The following is a 20,182-nucleotide window of genomic DNA, read 5'->3' on the forward strand; positions in this document are numbered from 1 at the left end:
AAGATAACAATCACCCACAATGTAACCCCAAGAAATGATTAAATTTAAACGAACAAGAAAAGCTGTTACGTTTGTAAAATATTTGAAAGCTATGTCGATAATATAGCGGGTCGGTGTGTCTTGCTGAATGGCCTGAATTAATCATGCCAATTACGTAAGGTACTCTTGTAAATCCTTATACGCGCAACACAAGAAAAAAGAAAAGTGCTCCATGGAAACGATTCATTGTATCCAGACAAAGGAAAGTTCCAGCATTACGCGGGATTTTGCGACATTAGCCTACGAAATGAGATGCAAACTGCCAGCCTGTATTGTCTTTACTTATTCTCTACACTGTAAAAGTCCTTATTTGTACGAAAAGTTATCACCGAAATGAGGCTTCTCTCTAAACAAGCCTTATTAAGACCATTTTCCGACGCAAACATCAACTTAGAAACCGATGACTGAAAGACTATATTCTAACTATTTGCCTGTCACAAAGTTAGAATTTGCTGAGCAAATCTTGAGAATGTCACTTCTAACTTTCAGTCATTCCACGTATATTGAGTTTCGTCCCTCGTTGTATGTGGAAATAATTTAACACTGCAAATGTGAAAATGTCACATATGAAAAGTAGCATTCGCAAGAGAAGGTAAATCATGAATTTGATACATCTCGGTGTTTTTAGAAGAAAGTAAACTTAGCTTCAGAAATTCCATCCTAATTTTAATGAGTGTTTTAATTATTAAAGACGTTAGAAATACCATGATTATGTTTTTGATTTTAATCTAAGTAATTATGGGTATAAAGATAAAAGGCAGTGAAATACTCGTTTCGGCTTTGTATATTACTTATAAATCTTTTACTTGAAATGTTTACCGTTTACGTGAATATTTTATAACGGGAGATGAATATTATATCTATCGGTTTTTTCAGGTAGGCAATTTCGCACTTTTTCTTTAAAAAACGAAATAAATCTCAATCAAATATGGCATTACTAAGTTTATCTGAGTAAAGGAATAGAGTTAGAAAAAAAGTTAAAAAATTTTATTGGATTTTTCTTAGGATTTTTTTTTTAAGAAAACTTTAAAGACATTTTTTTTTGTTAAATGTTAACTCTTAATTAATGAATTCTTTTCGTGTTTTTATATCATCACTCATCAGTAACTGACCAGAAAAAAATAGAGAATCCACATGTCGATGAATAAACAGTCAAAAACGTCGATTAAGTTCACGTTCCCCTATTATCAATACAAAAATTGCAGTAATTAGTTTTGCTACTCTCTGATGTCATGTTTGTTAATTGTGATAGTTGAGACTGAATTAATCATTTATTATAATTACATATATTGTAACAGATCATTTATCAATTAAATCAATTTTAATTGATAAATGATCTGTTACAATATATTAATTAACACAGTACTGATTAGATCAGGATTAAATATAGTTAATTATATTCCTCTTGTTTGGTAACAACTACTACTATATGAAATCATAATCAAGAACGAAATCATAAAATAACTAACCAAAGATTTGCTATTTTAGTTAATTATTATTGCTTTAAATTATTATTAACTTTTGGCACGTATTACATGTACACATTGTAAACTTTGCTCAAATGCCATTAATATCTCAGAAGTGCAACACTTAAAGACAGAAAGCAATTGAAAGCTCCTTTTCCCCAATAATTTTAGAAAGTCCACAAAGCCAGAGAGAAAAAATAGTTAACCGATGTCAATCGATTGAAATGTCTAGTCACGGGAGGATCCCTTTCAAGCTAAATTTATTACTGAAACAACAGAACGTAAATGAAATTGAGAACCGATTTGAAATTAAATACGAAAGTCTTAGTGTAGAAACCAGCGAAAGAATTCGTGATGAAGTTCCCGAAGACCTCGATAATGAAAAAACCAGCTTGGCATTAACACTAACGAAATGGCAAATTGACGAGAAGTCGTCTTATCTGGAGTACAAATCGATGTGGGAACAGTACGAAGTGCTCAAAAGAAACTTGGAATGTGTATATCATTATTTTACTTGTGTCAAACTGACAGCGAAAGCTACTAAAGAAGTGGCAAATATAATAACAAATTTAGATATCCAAGAGGATACTATTGGGGCATTTGAGGAAATCGAGAATGACAACTTGGAACAAAACGTTCTCGAGCTGATTCATGATAACGAAATTAGAATGTCTTGGAATGAAATGGAAATGCGTAAGAAGGATTACGACATCGCCACGAAAAATTTTAGAATATTGCTGGAAATCATCGATTTTAGTTGGGATGAACTAAATCAGTTGAAAAAGCAATACAACGACGTTTTCTTGAAGTATCAGCACGCACGATCCGAGCTACGAAAGCTGCCGGCTTTGTTGGAAAAAATGAAGGACATATTTTATAGCTGCTTGCAATTGCTAGGAAGTAATGTGGACGAGTTTCTAAAATCTACCGCTAGTTTAAATAATTTGCTTAAAAGTACGTCTGAACAGTTAATTGAAAATAAAGAACTGGATGACAGTTAACACATTGTTTTGTTTTTTTTTTGAAGTGAGCTTAAAGCAAATGAATTCAATTCAACGGTAATGCTAATATTTGTTTTAAGTAGAATAATCATAAATTGCAGCGAAGTTGACAGAGAGGCAGCAAGAATATTATGGCACTAAAGTTTCAAACACATTGTCGACCGTTTTACCACTACCACTGGCACTGTAGCAAAACTGAAACATTACATTGGAAAGTTTACGTTGATCTTGCTGTTTGCACAGTGCGGGATGTTTTGTTGCGGTCGAACAAAACCGTGCAACAGTATTGCATCGTAAACTTTTTAATTAGACTTGCTTCCAGTTTTATTAAAAAATCCAACGCAATTAGGTCTATCAATTAAAGTTTTTTACGCTGCTGCCGTTTTACTATGAATTTAGAACTTTGTTACAAAATTAAACCTTCACATACCGGAATACTTTCAACCTAAAACGTGCTAAAAGGTTTTTTTAGAGGTAACCAATACATGTATAAAAGCATTAACTTCTTGTTTCAACATTGCAACCACCACACGGTGCATCAGCGTACAATATAAGTTTAAAATAGAAAATATAGCAATAAGAGTAAAAACAAGCTTTTTTAAAATTATGTTAATGCAAGTGGAAAGTTCAAGTTACGTAATACGAAGCAAAATATATATTTTTAAAATTTTCTATTTTTATATGTAGGCGGCGAAATGATTGACAAATAAACTGTGTTCACAAAAGATTTCAAGAGGTCTTGTGAGACCAACATTTACGCGTTAAAGCTTAGTGAAATAAAAATAAAGCTCAACCTTTTGCCTAAAGCAACGCGTGTCAAGTTTAAACCTTATCCACCTTACCAGCAATGATCGATGTTGACGTTAGTCTCCACAGTTAATCGCCGGACACGCTTGTTAAAGGATTTATATACAAACATTTATATAGTCACTTTAAAACTTGGGGATAATCTATCACTGCTTGCTGACACATCAGTGTTTCAAAAATATGTTTTTTTTGTTCAACAGATGCGGCTCACCCTTTTACAAAAATGAATAAAAACAAAATTTCAAATATTCAGTTAATCGTGCACTGGTAAACTTCATTCCAAGATTTATTTTTTCTGAAGTTATTTAAATTGTAGAAGCATAAAATACAATGTTGAATTAAGGGGTTCTTTTTTTCAATAAAATTCACATCACATTTTTAATTCCGAGTGACTTCAAATTTTTGAAAATACAGTGGAACTTTTGAAATCATTACACAAGCTATGAACGATGAATAATATTTCAAAAATACCAATTTTTGACAAAATTTATAACATTATTACCCACAGACTAAAGCAGACATCAAATAATAAGATTTCAACTACAACTTTTAACCCCGCAGTTAGTCCGGTGTGAGTCGATTTCGAATAGTATAGGATTATTAAGTACTTTATAGCCGAAGACGACTATGGCATTTTTCCGTCGTGACTCCAATGATGGTAGACCCACTAACTCTGAAATTGATTTAGGGTGCGATACCAAAACTCATCCTCAACTCAAATTCAGCTCAATGAGTTACGTCAATTAAAGTGAAAAATTGGAACATAAGATACTCCTTGCAGCAACGTGTCTGTAAAGCTTTAACAAAATCGAAGTTCATGTGTACAAATTCGTTTTCAATAATTGCCAATTAATTCTAACAAGAGAAATTTAATGCTCAATAAAATTGATGTGTGGACATTTAAAAATACACAACCGTGTGCGTGAGACCGTTACCGTCGCGTTCATTTGGTAATTATGGTTGAGGTCGTTGAGTAATTGTTAGAATCAATCAACCGCCAGAAGGGAATTGTCAAGAGTTAGAATTTGCTAACTACACCTTTACCATATCACGCACAACAATTTAACTTGTTCAACTAGTTTTATTGTTTCCAAGAGGTTCAATTAATAAAGTGTTTTTTCAACAAAAACACACAACATTGTATTGAACTTTAATAATAAATAAATCCTCGAATTTAATCTCTTCACTAGAAGTTTTCTAAGTAGACTTAAATTGTACGAGGCACTAACTTTCAAATTACATTTGGAGCGAATACGCACAAAAATTAAATCAAATAAAAACTTCGGCAAAGTGAATCGCTGGAGAATTCCAAATAATGGTCATCAATATAGAACTGTATCGCATGGAACAGATAAAGTGTTTTCAACTGGGTATAAATTCACATCGAGGGTAGATGCTTTGGTGGAGGTATCAGATATGGGTACTTTATATTTTTTAACATAACAGTATTCTACAATAAGCGAGCATTCCTTTACAAAAAAGTTGAATGGATTTTCTTTTTTGTAAACACAGTGTTATCAATGTTATCATCCGTTTAAATGCTTTCACTGCCGAACGTATTTCGGGTTTTCTTTTAATCTTAATTTATCTCATTATATGACAAAATACGCACATCTGTTTGATCTACACTTTGTGTACTACATAAAGACTTGGTTGGTGTTGGCAAAGCTAAAAGTTTATGAATGAATTTTTTTTATCGTATTTATTTTAGCTTAAATCGAAAATGTGATGTTAATGTTACGAAACGATGTTGGTTTTCAAATTAAATCGTAGATATTGGACATTTTGCGAGAAAACCACGATTGAAATGGAACATGTATTTAGATATTTATTTTGGGATTAGCACGTCGGGTTCAAAATTAATAATGCAGCTGTTGTGTCAAATAATCAAGTTATTTACACTAAACGCGGTTTAGCAGTTCAAATGTCTCTACTGAAATATAAATGTGATTGAGCATCGAGTATTAATATTTATTTGGTCGGCTTAGATGAACATTACGTGTATTAAATCACGGCATGATGAAGTATAGTTTGACTGAACTTGGAGTTCTTGTTATAATGAGAATATCTTAATTATGCAAAGCTTAGTACTTTCACTTCAATATTTGGTACAGCCCAAACTCAGTTCTTTATTGTGTTGAGATAGTAACGAAGAAAAATTGGTCTGGGTTGTATTTAAACATAAATTCTTTCGCATGTGAAGTTTTTAGGTAAAGTCATTTTTATTGGGAGGGATAGATAATAATATTTGTTAGCGATTTATCAGGTTGACGATAATCTAACACGTGCTAAATTTTAAAGCGATTGGCTTAAAAAACTGTGTAATTTATTAATTTCGATTTTTTTCCAAAAATTTGGATGTCTAGGGTAAAAAATTAGTACGGATTCATAAACAACAAGTGTGGCAATATGTTATGTATGAAATTTAAATAACATTTACTACGTATTAGCACCTTTCGGAAAATTTTCTTTAGAACACAATTCACTTGGTCTTAATAGAATCGTCAAAAAATAAAAATTAGAGTACGCAAGCGAGCAAGATGTTTTTATAACAAATATTTGTGAGTTCAGCATAAGGATGTCATTTGCGCATTGACTTACTGATATCGCAAGGAAACTTTAAACAACTGCCAAGTAAATGCTCTGCAAGAATGAGGAAACGAAATTATTCGATCAAGTGAACTTCCCACTGACGTTCGATCGTATTTACATGAAGCTCTTCGTTTCAAATAAATCAGTCCCACCCGAGCGCTCTATTTATACATCCTGCATACATTACAGACGCACACATTATATACATTGTTTTCTTTAAATGTAATGACAGAAAGTTGTTGAAAAGAGTAGAGATTTGTTTGATCGGATAATACTGGGTTTCAATTCTCCCAGTTTAAAAAATAGGGATTAACTTTGTATTTAAAAAGAAAACTAATGTATCTGTTTAAGCATTTTGTGATTAGATCAGGAGTAGCTTTTTTTATGGTGGTGACTAATAACTGTTGATGTTTCGTATATATCTACTCGCGGCGAATTTAAAATTGTAAAAGCACGGTTCATTTTGAGTAAAGGATATAAATACTATAGTTGTCCTGCAACTGCCAACCTTGTTGGCGAAATGTGACTGTATTTTATGTCAGTCTAATGTTCGTGATTTGTCTTTTGTGGGGTGTCTAAAATGAGTCATAAAGGTATAAAATAATTGGACATCCTAATTTATGTTCACTGATGACTGGTTATAAATCTGGTTCCTTTCGAACTTTTCTTTCAAGTTTCCACTCAATTTTTTTTTTACACATTTTTCAAAATATATTTTTTATAAGTATACATGCGGCGTATTTACTTTATTTCAGCACGTCGAGATCTACATCCTTGAATTTTTTGAGAATTTTTAAACAACTTTTTTGAAAATGAAAATTTTCCATTCTTCAAATTTCGACCCATTTTTAACTATTTTCGAAACTTGATGAAATACATTTTCTTGTAGATTTCGAGCTCTAGAACTCACTTCCGATCTCGTTTCTGTAATAACTCCAACCGTTTTTCCAGAATCGGCCGTTGGAATATCGAAATTTTTGGAATTTTTGAAAAATTTGAGTTCAAACCCGAACATTTTGAAAATGTTACGCGATGAACGTAAACACGCACATCGAGATCCACATCCCTGCATTTTTTGAGGAATTTTTAGACAACTTTTTTAAAAATGAAATTTTTCCATTCTTCAAATTATGACCCATTTTGGACCATTTTCGAATCTTAACTAGATATATTTTCTTGTAGATGTCGAGCTCTAGAACTCACTTTTGATCTCGTTTCTTTAATACCTCCAATTGTCTTTCCAGAATCGGCCGTTGAAATATGGAAATTTTGGAATTTTTAGAAAATATGTTTTTAGAATCGAATATTTTGAAAATGTTGTGCAATGAACATACATCCGGCATATTTATGGATTCATGTCATTATTTTTCCTCTACGGCGTCAAATAAAGGAGATTTGAATTTTTATTTTGGCGCCCCCACCATTTCTTCACAAAATTTAAAGTTCACTAAAATTTTCCGGAAGAAGCATCTGTTTCAACCAAAATTTTTCCAGGATCATGAATCTGTCTTTATTTTTCCTATATGTCGTCAAATAAGGAAGACATGAATTTTTATTTTGTCGCCTCCACCATTTTTATACAAAATTAGAAATTTGCTGAAATCCCTAAAACCTTAGTGAAACGCATCAGCCTGAACTAAAATTTTCTAAGGATCACGAATCTGTCATTATTTTTCCTCTATGGCGTCAAATAAAGGAGATTTGCATTTTTATTTTGGCGCCTCGACCATTTTTTCACAAAATTTAAAATTCGCTAAAATTTTCCGGAAGAGGCATCTGTTTCAACCAAAATTTTCCCAGGATCATGAATCTGTCTTTATTTTTCCTATATGTCGTCAAATAAGGAAGACATGAATTTTTATTTTGGCGCATCCACCATTTTTATACAAAATTAGAAATTTGCTGAAATCCTTAAAATCCCTAGTGAAACGTACCAGCCTGAACCAGAAATTTTTAAGGATCACGAATCTGTCCTTATTTTTCCTATACGTTGTCACATAAGGAAGACATTAATTTTTATTTTGGCGCCTCCACCATTCTTATACAAAATTTAAAATTTGTTGAAATCCTTAAAATCCTTAGTGGAAATCATTAACCTGAACCAGAATTTTCTAAGCATCACGAATCTGTCTTTATTTTTACTGTACGTCGTCACATAAAAGAGATATGAATTTTTATTTTAGCACCTCCACCATTTTCATGAAAAATTTGAAACTTGCTGAAATATTAGGGAACGAAAATCTGGTCCGAAATTTTCTCAGAATAATGGATTTGACCTAATTTTTCCTCTAAGCGACGTGGGGGTGGGTGGGCGAAGCTATTGCTTGTTATAGGACTGTAGAAAAAGCTAAACTTAGCCCCACCCACCTTTTTTCTCCATTTCACTCATTTATTTTATTGACTGGAAATGGGAATTAAATTCTATTTGGACAAGCGGTAGAAACTAAGATTCAAAATAAAGTCAAAATTAATCATTTATTTTCCTGTTTCGATCAATGAATTCATCATTAAAGTCTAACTCGTTTTCACTATCTCACGTAATTTAGACCATCAACATTCAAATCAATATCATGTCCTCTAAAATTATTTGATCGGTTTTGCAAGGAATTATTTCCAAAATTTCCACCATTATACCATTGCTATTAACTTACTGAAAATTCTGTATTCCTTTTTTTAAGCATACTTAAATGTTACTAAGTATTGATAAGTATCTCATTTAGTTAAGTTTATTCACAATCGGTCAGTAATGTTACAATTTCAAACTTTTTAAAAGTTCGCTTTCAAAGTGATAGACAAGTTTCATATGTCACTTTCCACCCATGAGTAAGAAGTGAATTAAGCTCTTTAAAACAATTGTGAATAAAATAGTATACAAAATACAATGACCTATTAAGAACAATGAAATAGGTCTCCCGTTTCCGTCTGTCTGTTTGTCTGTCGTCTGTCCGTATTTTTATTAGACTTTCTTACAACAGGCATAGCTCAGTCTTAAAATTTATGCTTCACTGACCCAAGATCGACGGTTAGGTCAAATAAATTTAATAAAATTAATCACACCTTCATTTTTTATAGATCAAATTAAGAACGAGCCACCTCATTTTCTCGAAAATCTGAGAGTACCCACGTCTTTATAGTATTAAAATAACGATAAAATAAGAACTATCATAATAATATTCGGGACATTTTGTTCAATTGAGGTTTATTAATAATTTTAGACGTTTTGACGCGATAAAATCATTCAAATTAAACACATTTCTACGTGACTTTCTTCCGATGTATAAATATGAACACTTCAAACAGTACGCATGTTGCTGAGAAGCCATTTTTCCCGTTGGTTATTTGCCGTAGATATATTTTACATTGTCCGTACTTGTGCGGCGTCCGACCAGGGGTTGATTTATAAGAATGGTTGTGATGCTATGGCTCGGGCCCTCAAAGTTCAGGGGCCCCTTCTGGGGAAAATAATAAATAAAAGGAAAATGAATTTTATTTGTTTTTAATTTGGTTATTATTAAAATACAATTTCGTCGTCGTCTGAGTGTTTGTTGACACATATGAACTCGAGATTGTGCAAAATGCAAAACTGGCAACTTCCGGCCGTTCCAGTAATTTATGACTTGCAGCCAGTCAAGCACCTAAATAAAAGGCTGTCGCTGTTGGACAGCTACATTTTGTTTTCAATATCGATGAAATTTTGGTGAAATATTAACATTGTATACATTTTGTTTGTAAATCTGTGGATGTTGGTAATTAATTGAATTACTGTACAGTTGTTAGAAAATATTTAGGAACAAATTTTTGTATAACGTTAATATAATTTTTTTGATAGATTCGGAGCTTGTATTTATGCATTTGTTAACGACCAAACAACTAATAATTTCAAATTGTTATTATTCCACTCATTCATGTGAACAAAATAAACTTTTGCCGATTTATTAATTTATATTTGTTAGCTAGTACCATTAAATGAGTTGCACTTGTAATACTGACACTGAACAATGAAATGAAACACGACAATTCGATAAATTTATTTTAATACGGTATAAAATCGCAACCAATATGGATGTAAATTACATTATTTTGTTATTTATGTAATCTACATTGAAATTCCGGTATCAGGATTTTTAAGCAATCACAATACTGTTGAATTATAGAGCGTAAAATTCTCTTTGACAACTTCAAATATGAGAAATGGGTAATTCCTACGTCTCCATTAATTTCTTAGCATTAAATGTCATCTTCTTGTTTTAAATTCATTTCCTTAATCTTTACATTTCTTTGTAGAGATTAAACTATCATCTGCGAGATGTAAAATTTAAATGAATTTAAGCGGCTCCTAACGAATCTTCGCGATCCCAGTAAAAAATTTTAGCTTCAACTTTCCCAATTTAAATTGCATCCGTCTCTAGTTGAGCTAGACGGAGATTAAACGAGTTCTTACGTGCGCCCTCTTTTACAACAGTCCAGTTTTCTGGAGTCCAAACACGTAATCGTTTTATATTTTATATAAAGACGTCAAAACATTCATGGCGCTTTCACTAAAACATATCTGATATTTCTTTGATCAAACAGTATATGCATGAACTTGGTGTTTCGTGTAAAATTTGCCTCATGTTGAGTTTGGCAGTCTTTATTATTATTCTCACGTTTCGCCGTTTTTGCCATTAGCGTATTAAATCATCATTATTGCTTTTCAGCTGCGTTTTAACGCCAAATTGTGCGGAAGGTCAATTGTACTAAAACAGGGCTGAAAATATAAAGATGAAAAATGTGTTTCTAAAACCATGGTTAGAAGAGTAGCAGGTCAGGTGAGGTCAGGTCGTTTAGCTAGATTGCTGGAGCAACTACGCACCTGCTTCGTAAAATATCTTTTTTTATATAGGGTGTCTCAACACTTAATGGCCAGTGTAAAATTACCGAAGGCGTAAGCTTTGGACATATTTTATTATTTTTAATCCATGTTTGTACACTTCAGACTATTTTTTAGTTGTTTGTATAATTCACATATGTACTCTTTTCTTTTTACAATGATGATAGTTTAATCTCTGGAAAATCTGAATAAATTATATTCTGTAGGTTTTATATTAGGCTTCTGTGACATAAGTTTTTTTTTAATTAAGAAACCTGGAATTAAAATATGGACTTGTTGTTGACAACTTCGCCACTAAAAGTAATTTAGAAGCCTACAAATTTATCGATGTCTACATCCAGAGCAAAATTTTCATGTAATTACTCAATAACCGCAGTTAAAATTAACAACACAGGATGCTTTCAAGGTATAGAAAGTGTGGCAAATTAACGAAAAAACAGTTTTTAATATGAAAGTGTGTGAAATATTGACAGAGCAATAAATTTAAGGTAGTTACATTTTTTGATAAAATAACATGTTATCTTTTTCGAGGATTGGATTTTATTTTTTCCGCAAATAGATGTCATATTAAGAGATTAAATCTGCCTCTTGTCCCTGAAGATTATTTCATTGACCTCTCCACTGATCAGCTGCAGCTGGTAATTTCAACTTTCCAAGATTCCAATTAAACGCTTCAAATAATATTTTAATTTCAGAGAAAGCAATTTTCGTCAATTGTACAATCAACCGCTTTCTATAGATTGGTCGTTTTTGAGAAATTCAAAAGTGATAAATTTTATCTCTATCTAATGATACTTTTCTGTAAAATTTGTTACTGCACTCACCTCACTGTTTTTGCTTTTGGAAAATCACTTTAGATTCTTCAGTCACTTGCGTGATTTTTTGCTGATCAATAATTTTAGTTTTAAATTTTAGCGGACGAAATTAAATTACTCACTTGAATAGTAAAGACATATTCTTGCAATAATTATAATTAAATCTAGTTTTTCTTTTGATATTTAAAAACAAATCAAGGATAATATCGTGTTAAAGCATTCCTTATTAATTAACAAAAATTTTTACTATTAGCTAATGTGTTTTAATCTATGCTCTGTGAAAATTAATAATCTCGTGTACGGCAAAAATAAGAACAAACAGATCGGTATCAAAGAAAATGCATGTACCGGTTTAGACCGGATATTGCATGACATTATCATGGCGTCCTTTCTGCAATATTTCAGTTGAAACAGCCTTAAAAATGTGCTTTCCAGCTTTTTAGATAACGCCGTTCTTTCCTCTTGAATCTGATGTTAATAATAGATGACGAAGATAAAGCAAAATTTAATTATAGGTTCAGCATTTCTATTAAAAATTACATTGACTTACGCATTGTAATTAATTCGATTTTAATTCTTTTCGTTTTTGTCGCTAATAGCTGACGACAGTTTAATGTACGAGAATTTATAAATCAAAAATCACTTATTTGTTATCGTTATTTCAGGTACCATTTTGTGTGACTCTAGTACATGGACAAATTAACAGAAATTAGCGGAATCTGGTGTGTCGAGAAAATATTCTGTTAAGTATTATTCTTTAATTTTTACTTCGTGGGCGTAAGCAAAGGAAATATTGGAATGGAGTCCGTCGGCCGACTCTCTATTTTTACGTTTTGTCGACCTTTCATGACCCCGAGAGTACGAAGAAATAGGTCTCCCGTTTCCGTCTGTCTGTCCGTCTGTCTGCCGTCCCGGATTTTTATTAGACAGACAATCAACGAAAGTACTGGGTCGATTTTTGTCAAATTTTGTATTTATATTAAATTTTAAATTCAATAACGAATATTTATTTTAAAATAAGTTTCAAAAACAATTTCTTCAGAAGAGTTTCGCCTCTAGTATGGTTGATATACTGAGTTACCGTGGTCTTTTGCCTTTTTCCTAATTTCTCAACCCTGCTCCTGAAATGCCACTTTTTAATTTTATAAAATAACATATTCCTCCACTTGCAGTTTATCTATCCGTGTTGACTTTTTACCATATGCATCCAGATTTTTGGGGAAAAGAAAATAAAAAGCTGTATAATAAAACTTTACAATTTAACTTTAAAATTGAAAAACCAAATGCTCTGAAAATTTCCTAATGTTTTATGGTTATTGGAAATATGACAAATTGTTAATCAAAATTTATGCGCCCCTAAAACTGATGACGTCATCTCAAAATTTTGTCAAATAAAATGTGCAAAATTTGAGTTTATACTTGTGATTTATCGTTTCATTAATATTTTTTAGAACTGTTTACACATACAGGGTGACTAAAAAAATAATGAATGAGTCAATTTATTTTATTGATCAAATCAGAAAGCGCAAAGCAGAATGGTTTGAAATGAAGGTATCGTAAGCATGGTAAATTTCTTATTAAAATATATCTGTTTATCCCCTTCAAAAAACTGATGGCGCCATCTCAAAATTTTGCTGAATAAACCCTATCAAAAATGTGCAAAATATGATGAGTATTGATGAGTCTATACTAATTTTTTACAGTTTCTTATATAGGGTGACTCAAAAAATTTAATGAACGAGTCAATTTATTTTACTGATTAAATCAAAAACTGCAGAAACGAATGCTTTAACATCTTACAGACGTTTTAAAGTTGTCGTAAACATGGGAAATTTGTATTCAAAATACATCTATTTATCACCTCCAAAAAATTGATGACATCATCTCAAAATTTTACCAAACAAATGGGATATGTGCAAAATATGATGATTGTAATTATTAAATCAGGAATGGCGCTCTCTGTTTTCCCGAAAAATTGTAAACACATTGTATTATTAGTATTACACTACACCTATCCAAATTAATATACTTGTCCTTGCAAACATTATGATGACATCATTACAAAATTTTGTATAGGAATGAATATATTATATATAAATTAAATCAGCAAAAGGAGGCAAGTCTGTAGAAATAACGTTTGATCAATTTTTTACCCCAGGCATACAATTTTTTTGCAAAAAATCCAAACTGAATAACAACCTTTTCATTGTCTGGTTTTGTTTTTGTTCCGATAAAAGAATTTTTTTTATGTTTAAGATTAATGTCCTGTATTTATCCGTTACTTAAAAGCGTGTATTTTATGAAAATTTCTACCTAGTGGAAGAATTATCGATAAATAAGTTCATATACATATGTGGTTGTTACACTGGTGAATTTTTATATGCAATACCGTAAGTTATGACGAATATTTTTGTGGTGGTATCACGAATGTAGCTTAACCTAAAACTGTAATACGTCAAATATCACAATAATAGCAACACCTAACTTTGGCATCAAAAGTCAAATTTCAAACTGAGGTTGACAGTCTATCAGTAGTACATGCATGGCTTACTAGAGCTCAAACATTAATGTAAGTTTTTATTTTTTTTTTACCCTACGGGCTTAAAAGATTCTTGACACTACAATTTTTTCCCTAGTTAACAAAAACCAAATAAATACATTTTATAAACTAAATAACTAATTTTTCTTTCCTTTACCCCATCCCCCCTTGCCCCAGCCTTACTCTTGTCCTCTCTACTTCTGAGCTCAAACATTAATGAAAGCCATGTATTTATAAAATAATATCAAGGCTGATTTATTTTCAAAATATTAGAATATAGTCATCTGAAATGTGCTAAATAAACATTTTTAGTATTTAATTTATCCCAGAGTATGTTTAAACAAGAATGAATGTTACACTGTGTACATAAGCGTCTGTTGTTAATCGTTGTGTTCCTCAAAAACTTCATGTCGGACATGCATTTAGCATTTCTTGTGCTTTAAGGGCGAGGTAAGTTTTATTCAAATAAGTTCGTGTGAAACTTTGTGAAAAAATATGTAATTTTTTCCGAGCAATTTTAATAAAACGAAAGTTGGTCGCAACGTCAACGAAACGTAGTAATAAATTAACAAGTTAGTACGAATTGTACATCGTACAAATGTTATCGACGACAGCTTCTGTTTTATTCAAATGTTTCAACGGTGGAGGTGTTTCCGTGTATTTTATAATATATGTGTTAATTTTAGAAAGAAATTTATAGCTTACAATTGAATGTTACGTGGTACACATTGGGGACGTGTTTTCCGAGAATATTTTATCGCTTGATGACTGGACGTTTAAATAATGTGGGGGACAGGTTACAGCTGACCATTCCTAGGTGGCAAAGTTTGCCTAAAAATGGACCAAACTCTTAAAATCAACCAAAAACGCGAAATTAGCAAAGACAATAATTGTGATGTTTGCATTTACTAATTGTGCTAATTTCCAACCACCTAGCAACATGAGGGACTGTCAGCCCTATAAAAAATAACAAAAAACTGTCTTGTCGTGTACAGTAACAGAGAAATATGTTGTTCGTTGATAAAAAATGTTATATTCTTCAAATACCGTGCTGAAATACAACGTAAATAAGTTTCATCATATATTAAACGTAAAAAGGTTGTGTAGCGTAAAAAACGACGACAAATTTTTGTATGTTTCTTTCCCTTTTAATGAAGCGAGCAGCCGTTTTTAAAATTAAATGTTGATTAGGAAAAGAAAAAAGCGAACGAGAGATAAGACATCAAACTTTAGACATTCGTTAATTTTAATAAAAAAGAAATCATGCTGCCTGCTGCTTTTAGGTTAATTACGTTGTGTAAAATGTTTAGCTGCAGTAATAATACAAGGATCTGGAAATAATATTTCTTATTGTGCCGCGTCTTTGCAGTTTCATAAAAGTTAATAGAAAAATACATCCCTTCTTGTCTTGAAACTTGAGATCCTCTGCTGTATGAGTAATGGAGCGTTATTAGGCTAAACCTCCCCTGATCATGACTGAAATTTCAACGTGCATTTAGATAAAAATACGGTTCCTAGGGCCCAAAGCAATTTGTCTATGGTTATTGTAGGAATTAATAACAGAGATATGCAGCTGCCGTGCGGATAAATACGAATATTTTTATGAATATGAGACCTGAGGGAGTTTCTGCTTGACACACTGCCATACTAGAGATAAAGAGGCCACTATTTAGCCTTAAATGCCACGATATTAAAGCGCGAAGCTCCGGAAAATTGTCTGTACTTATTACTTTACCTTATTACCGGCTACTTGGGACCCTTCTCGGTCCTATTTATTTGCCGCAATAAAATTAATTAAACCAACCCAACTTAAATTAAAAACAGTTTCAGGTTTCACTCCGCTAGTCTGAAAGCGTTGTTCATAAATTTGTGCTGTGTCGTCCTTTCGTCGTTAAATTGTGAATTAAAAGCATGTTACGCATGTGTCAAGTCAGTTCGACTCAGGAATTTGTTGAAGAGTTTTCTGCCAATATTGGGGTTTGTTTCCAGAATTATTCTCTTGTGTTTCTGAAGGACCGCTAGTCAATATTTCTCGAGTGTTTGCTCACTTATGCTTTGGAATTTTTGTTAACATTGACGACTTTGGAGACTCCTTATTGCTATCTAATACGTTTGTTTTTGTGTGTTGGATTTCTTACTTACTTATTTCCATTGAAGTGGCTAAAAGTATTGGGGGAAGCCACAGCAGTAAAAGGAGACGCCAATAATCGGCCAACATGGCGGCGGCCTGAAAATAAGAAAGAATTGTTAGGGTGTCTACTCAACTCCTAGTTACATTAAAATAATTCGATTTGGAGATATTTTACACTGAGCTACAATTCGGAGAGTTCTTCGGACGTTTAAAATAATTGTGCTATTTAGTTTATATGTATATTTGAAATAGACGAATAGTATATTTAAAATCAGATTAAGTACGCTTAAATAAGTTAGTTTAAATTATTTCTTAATAGAAATAAATGTTAAAAGAACTGCCGGGGTGTACATTTTTATTTTGATCTCTTACAAATTTAATTGTTTCAGGTAAATATAATTATTTAAATGTTAAACTGTTAAATGTTCTGTCCCATCGGATTTGGCAAATTTCACTTTAAGTTGATCAGTGATTATTTCATGAATTAGCTGTGTTGCTTTGGGTCGGTTGCATAATGAATTTGAAGACCCTTTAATATTTAAAGTGAGTTTTCGGCACAGAAGTACATTGTTCTAAACCAAAATGAATTAAAGGGACTTTAATGGCATGTTCATGTCAATATTGATCAAAATCAGAAAATTTCTAACGGTTAAAGTATTGATTTGTTGAGAAAAGACAATAATTAAATTGTGTAACATTTTCATTAGCATTGATTCATTAATAAAATTAACATTTACGTAAAATTTAATTTACCGTAGTCTACCTTATTATGCAAGTGGATTTAAAAGAATAGAAGATTATGGTTATCTTATTTACAAAGTTGAATAATGGTCTGTATTATATTTTTAACAAAGACATACGAAGTCTGTCCTAAATTAATTCTACATATCATTCGTATTAATTACAGTTATTCACTTGATTTATCTAGTCCAAAAAAAATGTACTTTACCATAAACCGATAAGAATATATTGTTGCAAATAATGAAAGTGTTTGTTTATATTTTTACACTGCAAAGTGTAAATAAACTGATGTAAAGATGACTTTTGGACGGAAATTTTATAAATCATAAAAAAAAGTATACAAAGCGACTAAAATTGAAATATGTTTACAACAAATATCACGTAGCCACTTTTTGTTGCGCAAATATTAGTTAGCAGAACTTACGAGTTGTTCCAAGGGTCGTTGATTTGGTGTTGATAAATATGCTACAACAATTTAATAATAAAAAACTATTTTATGCCGCCGAACTTGATAATAATTTGGTGATGACTAATTCAATACACGATAATGAATCTCCTCTAGTCATTCTATTCTAATAAACAACGCATGATACCCTTATCATGTTTATAAATTATTAAAAACAAAACTCTACGTCGTGAATGACTAATGGTAAGGCTATAATTAAATTAATATGATACATGTTAACAATATGGTAATTAAATTTAGTTTCAGTTTCATAAGTTTGTAATACCGTACGAATCGATATGTTATGTTTTAAAATTATTTTTTTCATTAGTGGATTAATGGATAAATCGTCTATAAACGTCTTTGTCTACTAGTTCTTAACTGGTTGTTTTTTCTAGAGTAGTTCAATTTTTCACGCCATGAGTTACAAAATAAACGGAAGGAAAAATAGTTTTTTTTGAACAATGATGTTCGTTTTTTCATTAACTATTAGTATTATCGGTGTTGGTAAAAATCTAGTGTTGCTTCCTCTTGAACTATCAAAACAAGCAATATACCCGATAATCGATCGGCATAAATAAATTCAGCAACATATCCAAGCAGTAATTACATGTGTACATTTAAAAGTTCTGAATTATATACAAGACACTGTTTCCAACGATCGTCGGCTATGATACGTGTTAATTCAGGAGGCTTCTTTAAATAATTATAAAATTAATTTGATTGTTACACACCCTTACACTATTACGTTACAATTATTTATAACACGTCGGTCTTTTAATTTGTTGTAGCTGTAACATCTCTTCACGTGAATGCACCAAATGTTAAACTGTCGTTAACATTTTGTGGCACGTGGTTATCGCAGAAACGAGAATTAATTTTAGACGAGAGTACTCAAGGATAATATTTTAGAATTCAATACGTTTTGCTTGCTTAGTTTTGCTGATGTTGATAAACAATGAGTGATATTTGGATTTGGCAAGCTATGCACATGACTTAGCTGATGCGAGGGTTCCTGACAAATAATACCTCCTGGGGCATAAATTCAAGATCAACATCTCTAAACAGGTAGTATCTATTCACGTTGTTGGTTTCACAATTTTGCATGCAATAAATATTGCAATTTTATGTTTTGAAATTGCAGTGAGGAAATGGGAAAATAAATTGCAGTAACATTACGAAGAGTTTTGCATTGTTTGTGGAGGTACGAACCTAAAAATATTTCAATTTTTGAAATAGAACTACTCCCACTTCATAAAATTTTAATTGAATTCCTCCTATTTAATGCAAACATGTTGAAATAATTATTTTTTACTAACTCAGGTTTTGGAAGAGCTTTTTATTCGTATAATTGGAATAAATATGGCTGTATTTTTTTAGTGCGGGGAACAAACAGGAAATGTTGAATTTTATCATGAAAACCTTTTAAGGTAAACACACAGCGAAATTATTCTTTATGTCCTTTAATCTTTTAAAAAATACGCTTCCCTTTTTCTTGCAGATTTGCTCAAAAACAGTTGATTAAATTTGGCAAGTACAGATTAATTTAAAAACCGTTCCTACACGGAAAAATAAACAAGCTCGGTAATTTATGTTTATGAGTTAAAATTTAACAAACGCAAAAGCAGTTACCGTTTTGATATATTTTTCATTGCAGCAAATTATTACGAGTAGCGACTTGTGTTTAAACTTCTTTATGCAGGAATGCTAAAGGCAAATAAAAGTATACATATTTGTGTGGTAATTTGTATTTAAATTACACGCGGTTATTTTCGATAAGCTAATAAGAAATTCTACGTGAAATAAAGCAATTTTAAGAATATTAGTGACTTACTTTGTTACGTGTGTTTGTTATTATTAAATTAAAACAAAGTTGTAAATTGATTTATTCAACTGATGTTGATATTTTGTTGCGTGGACATGCAATTTTTTACTTAAAAAAAATAATACAACAGTTTATTCAAGTTTTAAGGGCTAACGGTTTGTTAAAAGGAAAATCTTTAATCATACAGCCTGCACTTAGCTACATTATACTGCTGTCTATTTTGGTTACTGTGCTCCAGGCAACACTATGAATGGCGTTGGTTCGTGAAGTAGCAACGTGCGGTTTTTCACCTCAAGAGGAACAGCTGACGAGGGTCCAACTTCCTGAAAGCTATTTACAGTAAATACCAACTTTGTTATGATTATGAGGGTTTCCCTTGCTAAAAATTGGTTTACTGAGGACCTATTGTTCGTCATATTGCAACTATTTTGGACCAACTTTTGAATAGGATTATTCCCTTGTTAAAAATGGTGGAGGCGCCGGGTAACTTCGAGTATAAAATTATGTTTACAAATTTGTAAGACTCTATTAATCTCTGACAGCCCCAGAAGTGTTTACCTTCACATTGTACGAAATTAATGTAACGTGGTGTAATTCTCTTCCGCTGTGGACTTCTTGCTACTTCTTGGCTGTAAACGTTTTTATGTTTACTCCATTTTTCTCGAGACAAACATAAACACTGCACAAATATCTAGTCATCGATCGGTTTGCACCGTTGTTTCAAACGTCACAAAAACAAAGTAATTTGCGTCTATAAATTAGACATATATACATAATTATTCTATTTCATAAAATCCTTTGAGTTAGAAAGAGATAATAGAATACTACAGACGCTGCATTATCATGTTCATGTTCATGTTAATTTTGATTTTTAATCATATGTCACCGCCAGTTCGTGTTCTGGCGCATCC

The 20,182-nt window shown here is 31.7% G+C and overlaps 1 protein-coding gene across 3 annotated transcripts in view; it reads right to left on the reverse strand.

Moving 5' to 3' along the window:
• The window catches only part of LOC135134514 (hemicentin-2-like), a 392,661-nt gene that overhangs the window by 39,768 nt on the left and 332,711 nt on the right, over positions 1-20,182 (reverse strand). For 2 of the 3 annotated variants that reach the window (XM_064063218.1, XM_064063219.1), the window contains one exon: positions 16,272-16,356. In XM_064063218.1, the coding sequence (XP_063919288.1) occupies positions 16,272-16,347 (76 nt within the window). In that variant the 5' untranslated portion in view covers positions 16,348-16,356. Of the gene's footprint in view, positions 1-16,271; positions 16,357-17,425; positions 17,501-20,182 lie in introns of those variants that run through there. The other variant, XM_064063220.1, reaches the window with a different exon arrangement.

This window comes from Zophobas morio, unplaced genomic scaffold, assembly GCF_036711695.1.
Source record: "Zophobas morio isolate AGI-343-1 ecotype UQ-CSIRO unplaced genomic scaffold, CSIRO_AGI_Zmor_V1 ptg000023l, whole genome shotgun sequence".
NCBI lineage: Eukaryota > Metazoa > Arthropoda > Insecta > Coleoptera > Tenebrionidae > Zophobas > Zophobas morio.